Source organism: Lytechinus variegatus, chromosome 15, assembly GCF_018143015.1.
Source record: "Lytechinus variegatus isolate NC3 chromosome 15, Lvar_3.0, whole genome shotgun sequence".
Taxonomy (NCBI): Eukaryota; Metazoa; Echinodermata; class Echinoidea; order Temnopleuroida; family Toxopneustidae; genus Lytechinus; species Lytechinus variegatus.
The window spans coordinates 6126188-6149270 of NC_054754.1; the positions used below are offsets into that span (position 1 = coordinate 6126188).

General features: G+C 36.9%; 1 protein-coding gene across 1 annotated transcript in view; it reads right to left on the reverse strand.

Moving 5' to 3' along the window:
- Positions 1-16315, reverse strand: part of LOC121428988 (atrial natriuretic peptide receptor 1-like) — a 54565-nt gene extending 38250 nt beyond the window's left edge. Inside the window, exon 1 of the mRNA XM_041625885.1 lies at positions 15712-16315. Coding sequence (XP_041481819.1) covers positions 15712-16315 — 604 coding nt within the window. The remainder of the gene's footprint in view (positions 1-15711) is intronic.
- Between the last annotated feature and the right edge of the window lie 6768 nt (positions 16316-23083).

The following is a 23083-nucleotide window of genomic DNA, read 5'->3' on the forward strand; positions in this document are numbered from 1 at the left end:
ATACAACTTTATCAAGATTATTTTCATTCTAACGTGGAAAGAAGTGTGAAAATAAAGTCCCTTAAACATATCCTCTAAAATGATCCTGAAACTTGCTTTTCAAGAACACTCTCAATGTAGAACAGAAAAAACAAAAAACTGTCAAACTAAAGGTATTACCAAGTAGGTCCATGGTATTACGAACCCATTTTCCTGTAAATATGTCAATTTAGATAAATCCTTCACAAGGTTATAATTTATTGTTACAAAAGCATCGTATCAGTATCTAAAATAAAGCGAATATCTTTTGATCGTGAAAAGAGTAGCCTTGAACATAATGGGGGGATGATTTATCGAAGTTAAATGCCATACTATTTGAATTCTCTCTTTTAAACGACTGGAATTATAGTCGTGCAGCCCTATTATCTCCCAATATTTTCAGATACCTGATGAATGTTTCATAAAATCATTCGTAAGTTAAGAGCGACTTTAATAACGACTTGTATCCTTTCTTACGCCCTAAATCGGATTTGGTGTGTACCATTTACCAGAAGAAAGGATCACCAGTCGATCCTAAAGTCGCTCGAAAGTTACGACCAGCTTTATGAAACGGACCCCTATGAGCGATCACTTTCCATTAGCGTTATTTGATGGATTGAATGGATGTTTTATTTATTTATTAATTGATATATTCATATTCCACAATCATCAAAGTACATTTCGTAATCATGTTTTGAATGCACTGGTCCAAATTCATCAGGTAGGCCTACAAACAATACATGTACCACTCTGCTAATACACACTAACAATGTCATATTCAACAGAACTAGATCGAATTCATCCATTAAATCCGCGATGGCGGAGAGCAGTTTTTTGTGAAGACTTGATATTGTCGATAGTACCTGTAGAAATGGCAGAGCCATTATGAGTTACAAAATTAATTATTAATAACTCTGAATAGATTTATCCATCCGTATTTATCATTCTCCATCAGTATCTATATGATGCTAAGAATTCGAATTTGGAATTCGTCTTCTTTTCACCTTATATTGTATTGTCCTTATACAGTAAATAAAACCAAACTAAGAACAATTTGACATAACACAGTGACCCACAGTATCTGCCACAGTGTATTCACAGTGTGTAACACAATAACAACAATAATATAAGTTACATGTATTTATATCGAGCACATATCCACTTTGTTAGGTGCTCAAGGCGCTCCTATAAGTTATGTGTTAATAGCGCACACAGCTTTTTAAGGAATTACTTCCTACCGGTACCCATTTACCTCACCTGGGTTGAGTGCAGCACATTGAGGATCAGTTTCTTGCTGAAGGAAATTACGCCATGGCTGGGATGTGTAATCACCTTCACAATGTTCAATTTGAGCATTTCAACAGTGCAAATAAAATAATATACCCATAGTCGACCATGATTATGAACAAGTTGTGAACAGTCACAATGTCGAGGTGTCCACAGTGTGGAAGAAAAATCTTTACACTGCTGAATTTGAGAATTTTTAAAGTGTGAATAATTTTTCACATAGTCAACTATTTAAACACACTGTGAACATATTGTGTATTTTCAGCAAGAAAATCTACTTCGCATTTGCAATTCCTCACATTTGCGCACATACTGTACCTATAAAGATTTTTATTCCAAAAAGAGCTAAATCCACTTTGGGTATTTTCCTATAAATCAATATATTTTCTAATTCACCACTTTCCATAATCTACTGTTGTTTTATTTTGGTATATAATAGTGCTATCATCTTAGATTAGTTAAATCTTGTTCATCATATATTTTTTAAAAATACATTTTTAACTTTATTTTTCATGGATATAGCTCCTTTTTTAAACAAAATATTAATAGAATGTTAATTTTGCCAATTTAAACATACTTGATATTGGAAATCGAACACGAAAACAAAAATTGTTAGTATAAACATTTTACATCTTTATCCAATGATGTTTATCTAATGAAAATTAAAAAGAAATATACGTTTTTTTCATCTTTTTAAGGACGGTGACTTTTCGATATGTAATTCAAAAAGGAGCTAAATAAAAAAATATTCATCAAAAATAATAAAATTCTGTTATGTCCATCAAAATTTGCACTGAACCTAGATCCACAACATGTACGTAAAACTGAATGTATAACTTTATGTAAAGTAGCAAAATTAACCAATTTAAAATAACCTTATAGTGATTTAGACCGTTTGGAGTAAAACTGTTTTGGATTTATTTTGGAATAAAAATCATATATGCAATCAATTTTTACCAATTAAAAAAAAAAAAATTCAAATGCGATATGGTGAATTTGATCCTCACTTTTTAGATACATATATTTCTATCAAAAGATTAATTTTGGTTAAAAGTGGATTTAGCCCCTTTTGGAATCAAGCTTTTCATATTTCCAAACACAGTAAATCAAGCCAACTAAAAAAAATGAATCTACTTTGCATTTTGCAACTCTTTATTTTTATACACTCTACATCGTCTCGATTTTCATACAGTAAATGAAACCAGACCAAACCAAACTATCATTCCTGGCTGACATTACTCTATTCCGTACTTGCAATTCATCTTTTTTACACTGTACTTTGTTTTTTCAGCCTTTTATAAAACCAGACCTAATATCTCTAAAGAAGCCATCTATTTAAAGCTAATGGGCTTGATTTTAATCATTTATTCGAATCAAAATCCGTTTAAAAATGAAATCGCCTCATAAAAGTCGCCGTTGCTGAACAATGATTCGGAGTGCTTTCTCATACAGCTCAACCCAGTAATTATAACCTACATTCAAGGACATGTCAAGATCACTCTTCCATTTATAATGAACTGTATCATGGCCATTGGGAGCGGAAGCAGAAATGCCCCCCCCCCCCATTTTAAACTGAAGACCTTTTTTTTTGCTTGCCGCATTTTTTCGTGGAAGAAATGTTCTTAATTTTCGGTTGAAAACTTCTAATTTCCTGGATCCGCCCCTGACTATATACTAATGATGATGATAGTATTGATGAAAATAGTGAGGATAATAATTAAATATTTTCTTTGGAGGTGCTGCGTGTATCATTCTCCATAGGCAGCACCCCTGGAATTCTGGGAGGTGCTACAAAATGGAGAAATGTAACCAACTTCACCAAATTTTATTGTAAATTCCTTTTTTTTTTTGCTTGTCAAAATTTTCACGACCAAAAAAGGCCTAACCTTCATTTTGTCGGGATTAGCGATCGTGATTCTAATAATGTCTAGTTTGGTCTCACACGTGCTAAATATTCGTCATTAGCCTCATCTTTCACTGGAATCATTCAAAATACGATTTTTTTTACCTTGTGAAATGGCGGTGATTTGTTTTAAGAGTGTATGATATTACGCCAGCCGACATCACTTTGGGCCTTTTCACACGTGAATCTTGAATCAGCATGTAATGATGATTGCTATTGTAATCGTGACTGTGATTAGCGTTCGTTATTCTAATCATGTTCTAGTTTGGTTTCACACGTGCTAAATATTCGTCATTAGCCTTATCTTTCACTGGAATCATCATTCAAATGACGATTTTTTTTTACCTTGTGAAATGGCGGTGATTTTTTTAAGAGTGTATGATATTACGCCAGCCGACGCCATTGTGGCCTTTCCACACGTGAATCTTGAATCATCATTGTAATGATGATTGCTATTGCAATGTGATTAGCGTTCGTGATTCTAATCATGTTCTAGTTTGGTTTCACACGTGCTAAATATTCGTCATTAGCCTTATCTTTCACTGGAATCATCATTCAAATGACGATTTTTTACCGTGTGAAATGGCGGTGATTTGTTTTAAGAGTGTATGATATTACGCCAGCCGACGTCACTTTGGGCCTTTTCACATGTGAAACTTGAATCATCATTGTAACGATGATTGCTAATGTAATCGTGATTGTGATTAGCGTTCGTGATTCTAATCATGTTCTAGTTTGGTTTCACACGTGATTAGCCTTATTTCTCTCTGGAATCATCATTCAAATTACGATTTTTTTATTTACCTTGTAAAAGGGCGGTATGATAAACCCCCTGCCTTATGCTGCTATTTATTTTGACCTTGAACACCTGTAGGCGCGTGAAGCATGAAAGTAAATCATAATAATAACTATGATGATATAACTCTTCAAACAGAACATCACTCGGACAATATTGACACTGAAATTGATCAGGTTAGCCGGCCGGGGCCCGTTTCTCGGAGAGTGACGGCCACATACATAACACGTGTATACTGATACATAAAGGGGCGGATCCAGGATTTTCAAATGGGGGGGGGCACCTTGTCCCGAGAATAAATTGGCAAGAAAAAAAAGCCCTCGCTTTGAAAGGGGGGGGGGACTTGTGTTAGTACGGCATATTTACATTACAAATTGTAATTGTGCCCAGGGCCGGCTGCGCCCCCCTGGATCCGCCAGTGCACTAGCGTGGGGGTGGGGGAGGAGAGGGGACAGATTGCCCCCTGACGAGTCACATCCCATGCAAGGGACGTATCCCTGCCCCCCCCTGACGAGTCAAAACTGATCCCTGGCCCGCTCCTTTGAACTTTAAGACTTTTTTTTTTGCTTATCAATTTTTTTCTTGCATGAAATCCTTTATTTGTGGGTACATAATTGTCTTCAGGAAATCTGATATGACTTGGATTCACTGCTTCATGTTTTTTTTAACTACCACAAGCTCTGTTCATTGAACGAAATGATACTGATTTCCCCATTGTTGATTTTATTCTTAGTATTTTTCGTTATATTTTCTTTGTCGTTATTCCTTTTTGCCAACAGTAATGAGATCTGTATTATTTGTAACCATGAAAATAATTAAAACATACGACTAAGGAAAATACTAATGATATTATTATCATTATTATTATCAAGAATATTATCTTTAGTAGTAGTATTGCTACTACTACCATACTACTACAACTGCTACTACCACACTACTACTACTACTACTACTACTACTACTACTACTACTATTACTACCACTACTACTACTATTACTACCACTACTACTATTATTACTACTACTAAAACTACTACTACATCGTAACAATATAAACCAGTGGTAAACTATGAACGAACATCTTTCATTTATTTTTTATGAGTGTAATACAAAGTGTCAATGTTTCTCTATGTGCAATACTCAATTTTTTATGATGATAATGTGAATAATAAAAGGATATTTAAATATGATATTAATAATAATGATAAAAATAACAATAATCAAATCTTAGATTAATTATGATAATGAATCAAATAGTAAATGGTTACAAAATAATTTTATTACAATGATGACTGATTTGCCAATAACGTATGTATGTATTTACCCCAGGCATGTGATTTTTCCCCCCAAATTATGATTTTAATTCCCGTTTCTCATTATGTTGTAATTTTCATGTATATTTTTGTATTTGTCTGAAAATCTGTAATTCGGCCTTTGGGTCGCGAATGATTTCTTTTGTTCAAATAAACCATTTCTATTCTATTCTATTCTATTCTACTACTACTAGTACTATTACCACTACAAAAACTACTACTAAAGCTACTACTACTACTACTACTACTACTACTACTACTACTACTACTACTACTACTACTACTACTACCACTACTACTACTATTACTACTACTAAAACTACTACTACTACTACTATTACTACAACTACTATTACTACTACTACTATAACCACTACTAAAACTACTACTAAAACTACTACTAGCCTACTACTACTATTACTACTACTACTACTACTATTACTACTACTACTACTATTACTACTACTAAAACTACTACTACTATTACTTCTACTAAAACTACTACTAAAACTACTACTACTACTACTACTACTTCTACTACTACTACTACTACTACTACTACTAATACTACTATTACTACTACTACTAAAACTACTACTAAAACTACTACTACTACTATTACTACTACTAAAACTACTTTTAAAACTACTACTACTAATACTAAAACTACTACTACTACTACTACTATTACTACTACTAAAACTGCTACTAAAACTACTACTACTACTACCATTACTACCACTACTACTACTATTACTACTACTAAAACTACTACTAAAACTACTACTACTAATACTGAAACTAGAAACAAGAAATAGAGAGGTTGAGGCATATCTTACAGGATTTACAAGAAATATAAATCATCTATAAATCTATTCATACATCTCTTGTAAACCGTCTACATACATCGATTTTAAATTGGTCATCGTGCAAAGCGCAACCATATATTAATTCAATTATACATTTATATTACAAAGTAAAAAAAAATAGCGCGTTATTTAAGCATGTCACTCTAACAACAAGTTGTTTAATTCTTTTTTAATCGTTTAAACTTTTTAAACAACTTGTTTTAAAAGTTGAAACAGTTGTTTTAACAAGTTGTTAGAGTGACGGGCTTAAATAACGAACTTAAAACTTAAACAGCGTTTTTACAGTTTAGATGACGCATATGTTAGTCAGACAAATAGCAGTAGTATTGATACTTTAACATAGTTAATGATGATATCGCGAAGAAGATACAATTTTATCAAGATTATTTTCATTCTAACGGAGAAAGAAGTGTGGAACATAACTCCCCAAAATCTATTATGATCCTGAAACTTTCTTTTCAAGAACACTCCCAAGGTAGAACAGAAAACAAACAGGAACTGTCAAACTAAAGGTATTACGAACCCATTTTCCTGTAAATATGTCAGTTTAGATAAATCCTTCACAAGGTTATAATTTATTGTTACAAAAGCATCGTATTAGTATCTAAAATAAAGCGAATATCATCGTAAATCCTTCACAATTGTTGACGTAAGATGCTTAAGAGTTGTTTCCAGTCTTTTGATCGTGAAAAGAGTAGCCTTGAACATATTGGGGGATGATTTATCGCAGTTAAATGCCATACTATTTGAATTCTCTCTAAAACGACTGGAATTATAGTCGCGCAGCCATATAATCTCCCAATATTTTTAAATACCTGATGAATGTTTCATAAAATCATTCGTAAGTTACGAGCGACTTTAATAACGACTTGTATCCTTTCTTACGCCCTAAATCGGATTTGGTGTGTACCATTTACCAGAAGAAAGGATCACCAGTCGATCCTAAAGTCGCTCGAAAGTTACGACCAGCTTTATGAAACGGCCCCCTATGAGCGATCACTTTCCATTAGCGTTATTTGATGGATTGAATGGATGTTTTATTTATTTATTTATTGATATATTCATATTCCACAATCATCAAAGTACATTCCGTAATCATGTTTTGAATGCACTGGTCCAAACTCATCAGGTAGGCATATAAACAATACATGTACCACTCTGCTAATACGCCCTAACAATGTCATATTCAACAGAAGTAGAATTCATCCATTAAATCCGCGATGGTGAAGAGCCAATTTTTTTTGAAGACTTGATATTGTTGATAGTACCCGTAGGAATGGCAGATCCATTATGAGTTACAAATTATTAATAACTCTGTATAGATTTATCCATCCGTATTTATCATTCTCCATCAGTATCTATATGATGTTACGAATTCGAATTTGGAATTCTTCTTTTCACTTCATACTGTATTGTTCTTACACAGTAAATAAAACCAAACTAAATCAAACCAACTGGATATAACACAGTATCTGCCACAGTGTATTCACAGTGTGTAACACAATAATAATAATAATATAAGGTACATGTATTTATATTGAGCACATATCCACCTTGTTAGGTTCTCAAGGCGCTCCTATAAGTTATGTGTTAATAGCGCACACAGCTTTTTAAGGAATTACTTCCTACCGGTACCCATTTACCTCACCTGGGTTGAGTGCAGCACATTGAGGATCAGTTTCTTGCTGAAGGAAATTACGCAATGGCTGGGATGTGTAATCACCTTCACAATGTTCAGTTTGAGCATTTCAACAGTGCAAATAAAACAATATACCCATAGTCTACCATGATTATGAACAAGTTGTGAACAGTCACAATCCCGACCTTTCGTTTGAGGACGCAGACGCTAATTTACAACGGTAGTTGGCTTTGGAAGAGACATTTGGGCCCGTCTTAAAACTCTGGCCGGCAATGCAAATTGTGTGACATGAGATTTTTTTTTCGTTTCGCATCTGCGACAGAAACGTTCAATATGCGTTTCGTGTGCAAAATTCTGGTTGCTACTATGGTAACAGCGATATATCCGATTGAGGACGACTTTCCAAATCAACATTTGACTCCTCCTAGAGCTCGAGAGGCCGCCCGGGGGGCCCACTTCCATTGATTAGTGGACACCAAGAGCGAGCACGCGTAAAAGGGGACAGAGTGGGCAAGTACATTACGTATAGACCTATGTAACGTTATAAAGGTGTCAAAACGATGTTTAAAATGCTGAAAAAATGATACATATCCAATACTTGTAGGGTTTCACACTTGTTAAGAGATGCATTTTCATAATCTGAAAAATGATTAATTGCTTCCCTTGTTTAGCGGGGTACTGTTCGAAACCCCATGGTCGTGCCTGGTATCCACTCATCAATGAAAGTGGTCCCCCGGAATTTGAATCTAATCCACATTTCTGCGGAAAGTATAAAACATAATGCCCATTACATCGTGTGCTAGAGACATATCGTTTGTGTAGAAGGGTTAAACAAAAGAAACAAAAGAAACCCGCGAGGTCAACACGTCCCTGGTCAAACGTATTGCATGCTGTGTACATACGTGTATCAACGCATGCGAAATGAAATGTTCGGCTGGAGAGGTTGATCTAACCTCATGAAATCAATTGCCAGTGATCCACCAATAATCCACATTAAATGCAATATCGATTCGATGGACTGTAATGATCTATATCTAAGCCTTCATTCAGTAAGTTTTTCCTCTCTAAATATGGAGTCGATTTTTTTGAAAAACCACTTTCTTATCCATGTCATAATTTATTTTAGGTCCTGCATTTCGAATATCTCCAGCCATCAGTCGTAATATACATGCACATACGGTGCGGGTGTCGCGGGAAAGGATTTTGCACACGAAAGGCAGATCTGTAGGGCCTGTAATCCCCCGGTAACACAAAGCTTAGCATTGATTGTAGAACAGTTTTCTACGTTTAATTCTATTGACTATAATGTACGATCAATCTTAAAAATCAAGTGTATGATTAAGCGTTAACATTTGTGTTAGGGGACCCTAAATTAGCGTCGGTGATGATTGCGAAAGGTCCCAAATGTCGAGGTGTCCACAGTGTGAAAGAAAAATCTTTACACTGCTGAATTTGATAATTTTTAAAGTGTGAATAATTTTTCACATATTCAACTATGTAAACACACTGTGAACATATTGTGTAATATTGTGTATTTTCAGCAAGAAAATCTACTTCGCATTTGCAATTCCTCACATTTGCACACACTGTACAAAAAGAGCTAAATCCACTTTGGGTATTTTCCTATAAATCAATATATTTTCTAATTCACCACTTTCCATAATCTACTGTCGTTTTATTTTGGTATATAATAGTGCTATCATCTTAGATAAGTTAAATCTTGTTCATCATATATTTTTTAAAAAATACATTTTTAACTTTATTTTTCATGGATATAGCTCATTTTTTAAACAAAATATTAATAGAATGTTAATTTTGCCAATTTAAACATACTTGATATTGGAAATCGAACACGAAAATAGAAATTGTTAGTATACACATTTTATATCTTTATCCAATGATGTTTATCTAATGAAAATTCAAAAGAAATATACTTTTTTTTCATCTTTTTAAGGACGATGACTTTTCGATATGTAATTCAAAAAGGAGCTAAATAAAAAAATATTCATCAAAAATAATAAAATTCTGTTATGTCCATCAAAATTTGCACTGAACCTATATCCACAACATGTACGTAAAAACTGAATGTATAACTTTATGTAAAGTAGCAAAATTAACCAATTTAAAATAACCTTATAGTGATTTAGACCGTTTGGAGTAAAACTATTTTGGATTTATTTTGGAATAAAAATCATATATGCAATAAATTTTTACCAATTAAAAAAAAAAATTCAAATGAGATATGGTGAATTTGATCCCAACTTTCTAGATACATATATTTATATCAAAAGATCAATTTTGGTCAAAAGTGGATTTAGCCCCTTTTGGAATCAAGCTTTTCATATTTCCAAACACAGTAAATCAAGCCAACTAAAAAAAATGAATCTACTTTGCATTTTGCAACTCTTTATTTTTATACACTCTACATCGTCTCGATTTTCATACAGTAAATGAAACCAGACCAAACCAAACTATCATTCCTGGCTGACATTACTCTATTCCGTACTTGCAATTCATCTTTTTTACACTGTACTTTGTTTTTTCAGCCTTTTATAAAACCAGACCTAATATCTCTAAAGAAGCCATCTATTTAAAGCTAATGGGCTTGATTTTAATCATTTATTCGAATCAAAATCCGTTTAAAAATGAAATCGCCTCATAAAAGTCGCCGTTGCTGAACAATGATTCGGAGTGCTTTCTCATACAGCTCAACCCAGTAATTATAACCTACATTCAGGGACATGTCAAGATCACTCTTCCATTTATAATGAACTGTATCATGGCCCTTGGGAGCGGAAGCAGAAATGCCCCCCCCCCCCATTTTAAACTGAAGACCTTTTTTTTGCTTGCCGCATTTTTTGGTGGAAGAAATGTTCTTAATTTTCGGTTGAAAACCTCTAATTTCCTGGATCCGCCCCTGACTATATACTAATGATGATGATAGTATTGATGAAAATAGTGAGGATAATAATTAAATATTTTCTTTGGAGGTGCTGCGTGTATCATTCTCCATAGGCAGCACCCCTGGAATTCTGGGAGGTGCTACAAAATGGAGAAATGTAACCAACTTCACCAAATTTTATTGTGAATTCCTTTTTTTTTGCTTGTCAAAATTTTCACGACCAAAAAAGGCCTAACCTTCATTTTGTCGGGATTAGCGTTCGTGATTCTAATAATTGGGACTTTTCGCAATCTTCACCGACGCTAATATTGGGGTCCCCTTACACAAAAGTTAACGCTTAATCATACACTTGATTTTTATGATTGATTGTACATTATAGTCAATAGAATCAAACGTAGAAAACTGCTGTACGATCAATGCTAAACTTTGTGTTACAGGGGGGTTACAGGCCCTACAGATCTGCTTTTCGTGTGCAAAATCCTTTCCCGCGACACCCGTACTATATACATACATGTATATTATGACTGATGGCTGGAGATATTCGAAATGCAGGACCTAAAATAGATTATGACATGGATAAGAAAGTGGTTTTTCAAACAGATCGAGTACATATTGAATGAGGAAAAACTTACTGAATGAACGCTTAGATATAGATCATTACAGTCCATCGAATCGATATTGCATTTAATGTGGATTATTGGTGGATCACTGGCAATTGATTTCATGGGTCAGATCAACCTCTCTCACTAGCCAAAACCATTTCTGTACACAGCATATACATGTACAATACGTTTAAGCACGGACCCTATAGGGTCCATGGTTTGAGCTAACGGGTTTCTTTGTTCTATTGTGTACGCCTGCGGCCTTCTACACAAACGATACGCCTCTAGCACACGATGTAATGGGCATTATGTTTTACTTTCCCCAGAAATGGGGATTAGATTCAAATTCCGGGGGGACCACTTCCATTGATAAGTGGATACCAGGCGCGACAATGGAGTTTCGAAAAGCACCCTAAACAATGGAAGTAAGTCTTTTTCATATTATGAAAATGCATCTCTTAATTAGTATTTGGATTGTGACACCCTACAAGTATTGGATATGTCAGTATCCCTTTTTCAGCATTTTAAACATCGTTTTGACACCCTTATAACGCTACATAGGTCTATACAGTAATGTACTTGCCCACTCTGTCCCCTTTTACGCGTGGTTGCTCTTGGTATCCACTAATCAATGGAAGTGGGCCCCGGGCGGCCTCTCGAGCTCTAGGAGGAGTCAAATGTGGCTTTGGAAAGTCGTCCTCGATCGGATATATCGCTGTTACCATAGTAGCAACCAGAATTTTGCACACGAAACGCATATTGAACGTTTCCGTCGCAGATGCGAAACGAAAAAAAAATCTCATGTCACACAATTTGCATTGCCGGCTAGAGTTTTACGACGGGCCCAAAAAGTCTCTTCCAAAATCAACTACCGTTGTAAAGTAGCGTTCGCGTCCTCAAACGAAAGGTCGGGATTGTCTAGTTTGGTCTCACACGTGCTAAATATTCGTCATTAGCCTCATCTTTCACTGGAATCATTCAAAATACGATTTTTTTTACCTTGTGAAATGACGGTGATTTGTTTTAAGAGTGTATGATATTACGCAAGCCGACGTCACTTGGGACCTTTTCACACGTGAATCTTGAATCAGCATGTAATGATGATTGCTATTGTAATCGTGACTGTGATTAGCGTTCGTTCTTCTAATCATGTTCTAGTTTGGTTTCACACGTGCTAAATATTCGTCATTAGCCTTATTTTTCACTGGAATCATTCAAAATACGATTTTTTTTACCTTGTGAAATGACGGTGATTTGTTTTAAGAGTGTATGATATTACGCAAGCCGACGTCACTTGGGGCCTTTTCACACGTGAATCTTGAATCAGCATGTAATGATGATTGCTATTGTAATCGTGACTGTGATTAGCGTTCGTTATTCTAATCATGTTCTAGTTTGGTTTCACACGTGCTAAATATTCGTCATTAGCCTCATTTTTCACTGGAATCATCATTCAAAATACGATTTTTTTTTACCTTGTGAAATGGCGGTGATTTGTTTTAAGAGTGTATGATATTACGCCAGCCGACGTCACTTTGGGCCTTTTCACATGTGAAACTTGAATCATCATTGTAACGATGATTGCTATTGTAATCGTGACTGTGATTAGCGTTTAGTCTGCTGGCAAACCCTTCACTCGAAATAAGGGTCTGAATGTGCAGCCTATACTCATGCCTTGTGTACTGAAGGCTCTCGTTTTGCTCAGTTTTGTATGTGCTAGTCTTCGCGTGGAGGCACACTTGTTTATCAAAGTTCCAATGAGGGTCTGTGCCTGCAGACTAATTAGTGTTCGTGATTCTAATTATGTTCTAATTTGGTTCACACGTGATTAGCTTTATTTCTCACTGGAATCATCATTCAAATTACGATTTTTTTTACCGTGTGAAAGGGCGGTAGGATAAACCCATTGCTTTATGCTGCTATTTATTTTGATCTTGAACACCTGTAGGCGCGCGAAGCATGAAAGTAAATCATAATAATAACTATGATGATATAACTCTTCAAACAGAACATCACTCGGACAATATTGACACTGAAATTGATCAGGTTAGCCGGCCGGTGCCCGTTTCTCGTGGAGTGACGGCCACATACATAACACGTGTCTATTGATACATAAAGGGGCGGATCCAGGATTTTCCAAAGGGGGGGGGGGCACATTGGCCCGAGAAAAAAATGGCAAGCAAAAAAAAGCCCTCGCGCTGAAGAGGGGGGGGGGGGGGGAGACTTGTGTGTGAGAATGGCATATTTACATTACAAATTGTAATTGCGCCTCAATTAAGCCCAGGGCCGGCTGTGCCCCCCTGGATCCGCCAGTGCACTAGCGTACCTAAGGGGGGGCAGAGGGGGCAGACTGCCCCCCTGACGCGTCACAACCCATGCAAGGGACGTATCCCTGCCACCCCCCCCCCCCCCCCCGAGTTAAAACTGATCCGTGGCCCGCTCCTTTAATTGAACTTGAAGACCTTTTTTTTTGGTTTGTCAAATTTTTTTCTTGTATGAAATCCTTTATTTGTGGGTACATATATATTGTCTTCAGGAAATCTGATATGATTTGGATTCACTGCTTTGTTTTTGTAACTACCACAAGCTCTGTTCATTGAACGAAATGATACTGATTTCCCCATTGTTGATCTTATTCTTAGTATTTTTCGTTATATTTCCTTTGTTGTTATTCCTTTTTGCCAACAGTAATGAGATCTGTATTATTTGTAATGCTAATGAAAATGCTAATGATATTGTTATCATTAACAAGAATATTATCATTTGTAGTAGTATTGCTACTACTATACCTCTACTACTTCTACTACTATCACTACTACTACCAGCACCACTACTACTACTACTACTACTACTACTACTACTACTACTACTACTACTACTACTACTACTACTACTACTGCTACTGCTACTACTACTATTACTACTATTGCTACTACTACAACTACTACTATTACTACTACTACTACTACAACTACTACTACTACTACTACTACTACTACTACTACTATACTACTACTACTACTACTACTACTACTACTACTACTATTTCTACTATACACCAACTACTATTAAACCTACTGATTCTTCTTCCACTGTGCTTTCCCAATTAGGCCTAAAGCGCTTCCAACAAATTGAATATAATTATATAAAGTAAAAACAGCCAACTTCAAAAGAGATGGTTTTTAATGCCTTTCTGAAAATTGCTAGTGTTGTGGACTGTCTAATTTTTGAAGCTGACACAATAAAAAGTTCTTTAATTCGCCTGCTATTATGTGAGATGAAGAGGGTCACTAGCCGACCTAAGTGCTATAGTTACTGTATACAGAGTCAAGCAGTTACTTTAAATACTCTGGATCCATGGCCATGGGAGGCGGGGGTGCTGAAGCAGAGGCGTCGATCATGGGGGGGGGGGGCGATCGCCCCACCAATGAAAATATTGGGGGAACATTATCGTTTGCCCCCCAATAATTCCGGATGTGCAAAAAAAACAAGACTGAAATGTTACACAGCGAGATTGAGATACACAACTCGTTCTTTATTAAAAATCGTGCTCAAAATGTCCGCTTTTCAGATTGGAATATTAAGACTTTCAGCTCGCGCTTCGCGCTCGCATCATTTCTTAAGCAAAAACCCATACTTTTCATGATTAACTAGGTGAATAGAATGTCCCGTTTTCAGTTAAACCTAAAAAGAACTCCTGCTTTCATTTGCAATAATCTTTTATTGAATGTAGATCTTGTTGTTTATTAAAAACGTCCATTAAAATGTCATTTTTTCAGATCGAAATATCAGAATTTTTAGCTCGCATCTACTGTTCTTTTAGATACCCATCTTAATCATTGATAGCAAAAATGCTTAGAATATCAAGCATTCAGGTCAGAATAAAAATAAATTTTAAATAAATCTTTGTAGTGAAATATGTACCCTCCTCATGAGTAATATGTTTAGGACCTCAAAAAGTTGTGCGCACCAGAATCGGTAGACTAGCTTAGCCGGGGTAATACATGTATATAGGAGCGCCTTGAGCACCTAGCAAGGTGGATATGTGCGCTATACAAATCCTATATTATTATATCATTATATCTTGTGATTTGGAGGAACAAGAATAAAAAGTGAGATCAACAATGAAAGAGCTGTCTTGGTAATCAAGAAGACGTACACAAGCCTGCATTACGAAAACAAACAATGACGGGTGCAGATTGGAAAAAAAACACCTTCTAGCAATGACAATCGCAGGAATGAAGTTCTAAAAGAAATAAATGCATAGTTGCAAAACCACTATTTACATCTTCCCAACTTTCAAATTAATAATGACAACCGTCAGATATTAACTTATTTACTAATAACAGAAAATCAAAGATTCGATAGATATGAAAACTTACTTCTTGACACATCCTTGGCGGCGTCCAGAGCATCTTTTACCGACTCGTAATCTCTAAGATCAAATTCGTGCATCGTGACATTGTCTTCGGTCTTCATCAGTTCCTCCATAGCGGTTGCAAACAGGGATGAGAAGCCGGGGAACTGCCAAACTAACGCGAATCGACGCCAGTCGTACTCCTCAAGAAATGCAACAACAGCTTTCGCGAGAACTCCAGTTTTGAAGGAAGTCCGAGTGAGGGTTCGATAGCGATTCTTGTCGTCGAGGACGGCCGACGTTGAGACGCCGGTCACGACGGGGAGGTTCCAGTACGCGGCCAGATCGGCGATGCCCACGGTCTCGTAGCTACATGGGGATCCGAGGATGCCGTCTAGGGGGTAGCGGCGATAGAGTTCGGCGGCGATTGCGGGAGCCTCCATGACCGGCCGACCGCAGTCCGGGCCGGTCTCACGAAAGATGTAAGACATAGAAAAATTGTGGTAGAGTCCTCCTGCCGCCCCATCGTTCACCTTCTCAAAAGCGATGTCGATTGCGGGACGCAAATGGATTTCATTGAGATTGTGAGGTGGGCCAGTGAGGAGAAGAGCAAGTAGAATAGAAATCATAGTTCACCGAAGAAATTAGGTATTCGAAATTGCGAGAACATCCGACATCCAAGGCAAACAACTTGGATACGATTACCAACTGAGTAATTGTAAATGACAAATCATCAACGTCCTTATTGACATGACCATTTCGCTTTGCGCGCGCACTTTGCAACATCACAACTGAAAAAACCCGATGTCGTTAGCGTGACTGGCGTCACATGAACATGATGAATGCAGATCAAAAACCGGACATGATGGTGCCTCGGTGGTAGAGCGAAGGCAACATGAAAGGGCGGTCGTGGGTTCCATCCCGGTCCAGTCATATCAAAGAGTTAACAGAATGGGTCCTTTTTGTCAGGCGCTCGACTTTGGAAAAAAAAAGAATGGTTACAATGCAGGGCTTGCCTGAAAATCAGCTGATACTTAAAGTAGCTACCCTGGGTAAAAATAGAATTATTATAATTTTCATTATTATCACGGAAACCAGATATTAAAATGGTATCATCCAAAGTATATATATTTCACTTTCAAACAGTGGGCCAGTGGCGCAAAAAAAGATGAGTGGCACAAACATAATTACAAAAAATTATATTTTGTAGCAAGCGAACCTGTTATCTTTATCTTTTAAAAATGAAACTAGAACTTCACATTTTATCCATTAAGCGGGCTGTCCTACAATCTGGGACGTCCCCGGTCCTGATGATCAGTTCCTCTATCGTCTCCTTTCAAGCAATTTAATTCAGGTTCGGCTAATAAAGGACGTTCTTCAGTTATGTTTTTGCGCATCTCTATCTGCGCATATTTAACGCCGTGGGTATTGACGGCACAATAAGCAGACAGGTGAGTAATCAGCTACATGTATCAGTTGAATTTTTTAGTCATCTGCACTCTCACAGAAATCTTGATGTGTTATTTTACCAAGCTATTATAGCTGGCAATAATCTATGGACCAACCTTTTAAACGCCTCTACCTCTTTGGAATACTTTTCTTTGCAGTGATGCGAAGTATGGCCTCGGGTTTTATCAAGTGGGACGGAGGTGTAGAATATTTCTTTGGGTAGATACAAGCTTTTTGACGCGTTTATTTACTTCAACAAAAGTGATGATCGTTTGTAAACAAACACATGAACCCCTAATAATTAATGTTCACACTTCTTAAGTATACCTTTCCGTACAACAATGCAAAATTTAATGAAAATGGCATGGGTTTTGAATAAAGTGCAGCATTTATTGTACTTCTTAAATTTGTTTGATAAATATCAAATTTTTAAAATATGTTTTTGTCGTCCTTCTTACCTTAGTTATTTTAAAATTAAAAAGGTGTTACTACTCTTTAAGACCAAACAAATAGCAATATGAGTGGATTATTTGGCTTAAGTATAATTATAATTCCGAACTAGAACTACAACGTAAAATTTGGTGAAATTCAGATGGATTTTGACTGAGTGTTGTGATCTCGTGGGTTTTAAATAAGCAATATCATTTTTATTGCGTATTTCTCGAGACCTTACGAATGGGTGAACTTCAAAGCAATATTCAAAAATTATTTTTTGCATATATGGAATAATAAGGTGCTACGGTATCTCAGTGCCAAATTTGGTGAAAATGACATGGACTTATTTTTAACTGAGGATATGGTTGTTATTTTGTCTTTTTTGTGTAACTAACTTCTGTTTACAGGTATGTGATTTGCAATCACCTAATAATCATATGTAAATTTTGTGATTTATTTTAATATTTATAATAAAAACAGAAAAAAAACTGTGGAACGTCCTTAAACTCAGGTTGTGCTTGGAGGGGATGGAAGCGTTCTAGTTTTTAGCCGACTGTGCTAAAGTTACGTCGCATTAATTTAAAATGTCGGAGTGAGTGTACGAGACGAGAAACACATGTCCCCAATTTCTCGATAAATGATGAGCACGGGAGTCCCATATCGCCGAATTACAAGGCTGTGTGTGTGTGGAGGGTACGTGGGGATGTGCGAGCGAGCACACTTTGGTATTTGATAATTCAATAAAAAAGCCAGTATGCAATTTCGCAAGTCCTCTATTGTCGAATTACAAGGCTATGAATGTGTGTGGGTGTGTGCGCGCGTGAGGGTGTGTGCGAGCGAGCACACTTTGGTATTTTGATAATACAATGACAAAGCCACTACGTACATGTAATTTTGCAAGTCCCTTATTGTGAATTACTTAAGGCTATGAATGTGTGTGGGTGTGTGTGTGTAAGCAAGCACACTTCGGTATTTTGATAATGCAATGAAAAAGCCAGTACGTACATGCAATTTAGCAAGTCCCTTAATCTCGAATAACAAGACTGAGTGAGGGTGTGTGTGTGGGGGGAGGGGGTGGTGGATATCGTGAGCGTGTGTTTGCGCACACTACCGTACCTACGGGGGGGGGCAGAGGGGCCAGTACGTACAGGCAATTTCACAAGCCCGCCCCCCCCCCCCATTGGCGGAGCAAATAAAAAGGAAAAGAAAGAAAAAAAAGGAAGGAAAAGAAAAGAGAAAAAAGAAGAGGAAGAAGACGAGTGAATAAAGTAAGATGAGAGGAAGACTTGGAAAACAAAAATTTCATCTCACTATATAAAATTTTCGCTCGCGCTTTGCGCTAGCATTGCCTGTTAAGTGATTTACACATCTTGTTCAACATGGTGCTTAAATATCAAGATTGAAAGTGAACATACAAAACATAATCCTCCTCTGAAATCGAACTTTCATTAATTTGTGTGATTTACAAATTGATTTTTAAAAAGTGCTCTGTAAAAATGTTAGTTTTATTGACTGAATATTAACATTTTCCTCTCGCGCTACGCGCTTGCGAATTTTTTTATCAGGTACCTATTATTTCATGTATTCCATAAAGTTGTCAAAATATCCCTTTTCAGGTCTGATTGTCAAAACGTATCAGATAGCGCTGCCATGCTTGCATTTTGATTGGCGGTTATGTATGTCTCAATATTGATTATAATATAACAAACTACTCAAAATCCCCCTTTCATGACAGTTTATCAAAAATGTAGGCTCGCGATTTGCGCTCGCATTAATGGTTAAAATATATCAGCTAATTACTGATGCATCCTATTCATAATAAAAAAAGTGCTTGAAATGTACAGTGTTCAGGCCATAATATCATCAGATTCCGCGCCCTCATTATGCATTAATAAATAAGACATCAATTAAATAATTAAATTGTCCCTTTTGCTTAATCTCGCGCTTAGCAAGATGAATAGGAAGGTATATAGTTATCATATTCATATGATAACATGTCCTGAGGATGTCAAGGTCCTATGTCTCAAAATTAAAGTAGTAATGAAACATATCAGCTCTTTATCAAGTGCGATTTATATCCACCTTACAAGTTTCCTACAAAGTGTTTGAAATATCAGATCGGAATATCAAATATTTTAAGCTCGCTTTTATTTTCATGATAAAAGATTATTTAGAATGCCTAGATTCTAAGGTCTAAATGTGAAACACGCGCGCGCATGTTCATTCAGTTATCAAGTTTCGGATCACAATATCAGAAATTTTCTGCTCGCCCTTTGTGCTCGAATTATTAATGTAGGAAGATCCCCCTTTCTCATCCCTTTCATGATTTACAAAACATGAAGAGTGTCCCGTTCTAGGTCTAAATCTCGATTTTTTTCCGCTCGCGCTCGCATTATGTAATTGTTGAAATATGTAACATCTTCATGGCTAAGTTCAAGCAGTCCTTGAAAAGCACTTTTCGATCAGTCCAAACCGTATACAAACATTTTCTGCTCGCATTATCAATGTAGGAAGATCCCTTATTAGTCATCCTTTTCATGATTTACAAAACATGAATAGTGTCCCGTTCTAGGTCTAAAGCTATAGAATTTTCCGCTCTCGCTTTCCGCTCGCATCAATTATTAAGTTATATAGCCATCCTGTTCATGATTACAAAAATTGATTAAAATTCTACATTCTTTATGTTGAAATGTCAAAAATGTTAAGCTCGCCGTTCGCGCTCGCATTATTTGATTGTTGAAATATGTAATATTTTCATGGCTAAATGCAAGCACTCCTTAAAAGGCAATTTTCGATCAGTTCAAAACATTTTCTGCTCGCGCTTTGCGCTCGCATTATTAATGTAGGAAGATCCCCTCTTACTCATCTTTTCCATGATTTACAAAACATGAATAGAGAGTCCCGTTCTCGGTCTAAAACTAGAATCCTGTTCATGATTACAAAAATTGATTTTTTTTTCATTCTTTATGTAGAAATGTCATTTTTTTTCAACTCGCGCTTCGCGCTCGCATTATTTAATTGTTGAAATATGTAATGTCTTCACGGCTACCTGCAAGCAGACTTAAACAGGTAGACCTACATTTCCGATCAGTTCAAAACATATATCAAAAATTTCTGCTCGCGCTCGCATTATGAAATAAGGATTATGATATTATATTTTTATGTTGATTTAAAGAATAAAGCTAAGAAGTGACTTATTGGACTACCCCTTCAAAGAAACAAAAAAAAATTATCTTCGACCGGCCGATCGGAGAAAATATCGCCGAAAAAAATTCCGCCCCCCCCCCCTATTGGCGAAGGCTGGATCCGCCCCTGAATATAGGATTTGTATAGCGCACGTATGTACCTTGCTAGGTGCTCAAGGCGACCTATATTACCCCGGCTAAGCTAGTCTACCGATTGGTGCGCACAACTTTTTGAGGAATTACTTCCTGCCGTAACACATTTACCTCGATCACCTGGGTCGAGTGCAGCACAATGTGATAGTCCTTTTTTTATAAACTGTACTGGGAAATTTTTAACGTCCCTTTGCATTTTTTTATAGTTATTATCATCTTATTTCCTCATATGTTGTTCCTGTATCTTTTCATTCCGAATTCATTTTGTTACTGCGCTTATTCGGTTACAGCCGAATAGTCACTGCGACCTGGGTCCGTTGGTCTGCGGGACCGATAGTCGGCGGGTCCGATAGTCCGCAGTGTGTGTAAAATTATGATCAGGATATAGTGAGATCAAATGTCATCGAGGGGTCAAAAGGTCAAATGATACGAGACACACTGTGAGACTGTGAACATACTGAGACGTCTGTGGGACACACTGTGGTTATGGTGAACAAATTGAGGGACACACGTTGGACACTAAAACACTGAGACTGTGGTCACATTATATAGGACATTGTGAACACACCGAGACACAATGTGGCACTGTGAACACACTGATACCAATGTGGGACACACTGTGTACATACTGTGAATACATTGTAAGACACACTATAAAACACGGAATACATACTGTGAGACACACTATAAAACACGGAATACATACTGTGAGACACACTGTAAGGCACTATTAAAACACTGGGACTGTGGTCACATTGTAGTACACATTGTAGGAGACTGTGAAACACTGTGGAATTATTAACACACTGAGACCACTGTGGGACCTACTGTGACCACACTGTTGGACACTGTGAACACATTGTGAGTCACCGTTGAACTGTAAACACAATGAGACCACTGTGGGAAACACTGTAAACACACTATGAGGCAAAAAACTGAGAAAATAATGTGGGACACTATGAAAACACTGGAACTGATGTCACATTATGTGGCACACTGTGAACACACTAAGACCACTGTGGGACACACTAAGTACAAACTGTGAATACATTATGGGACACACTGTGAACATACTGTGGGACACACTATAAAACACCGAGAACATACTGTGTGATACACTGTACAATGTGAACACACTGGGACTGTGTTCACATCGTAGAACACACTAGGACACTGTGACACACACTGCCAACGCTCTGGGAAACACTGCCAGGACAAACGTAGGACACGTTTAACACATTGCGCAACCCTAGCAAAATTTGGGAAGGGATGGTCAATCCCTCCTATAAGCTTCTCTCTCTGTCACCCTTCCCCTTTTCTCTTCGTCCCTCCCTCCTCTAAGCCTCCCCCTCTCTGTCAATCCTTCCCATTTCTCTTCTCTGTCTCCCCTCCCTCTATATCACCGCTCCTCGCATCTCATCCTCTTTTCGTCTGTCCCTTCTCACAGCCTCTCCTCCTCTTTCGTCCATCCCTCCCCTTCTCTCTTTGTCAATCCCTCCGCAGCCTTTCCCTTCCCGTTTCTCTCCTCGCTTCTTCCATCCTTCCTATCAGCCTCTCCCTCCTCCGTTTCTCTCCTCTTCGCCACCCCCTCCTCTTTCCCCTTCTGTGTCACCTCAGGTCACCCATCCCCGTTGCCTATCTCTTTTGTCCCCTCCCTCTCTCTTTAACTCCCCTATTTCCATTTCTTTTGTACATAATGACAGTCTTTAATCCTAGAGCAATTTCACCTATAAAAGGAAAGATACGTAAGAAATATACCTCTATCACGAACCATTTCATCAAATTGAATAAGAAAGTTATGACATTCTGAATTTTCCCTCATTTTAAAAACAGGGTGATGTGCATTTGGGAGAGTTGATGATATCACCATTTATTTATTATCATCATCATTTGTAGTTTATTATGAAATGAAGATCCAATTTATTTCGATTTGTGCTAATTTTGCAACACGAATTCTTCATTGTATCCCTAAATCAGCGATTCCACATGTTCACATGAGCAATCAAACCCAGTTTCATATCATAATAAATATATCATATTTCATGGAAAAGAAGAGATAGTGAATGAGTAAAGTCATCAGATCCTTCATGTGTATACCAACTACGATGTGCACATGTTTTGTGAAAATTAAGCTAAAACACAAACATAAAAAAATTCTAGACATCCATTTTGAAG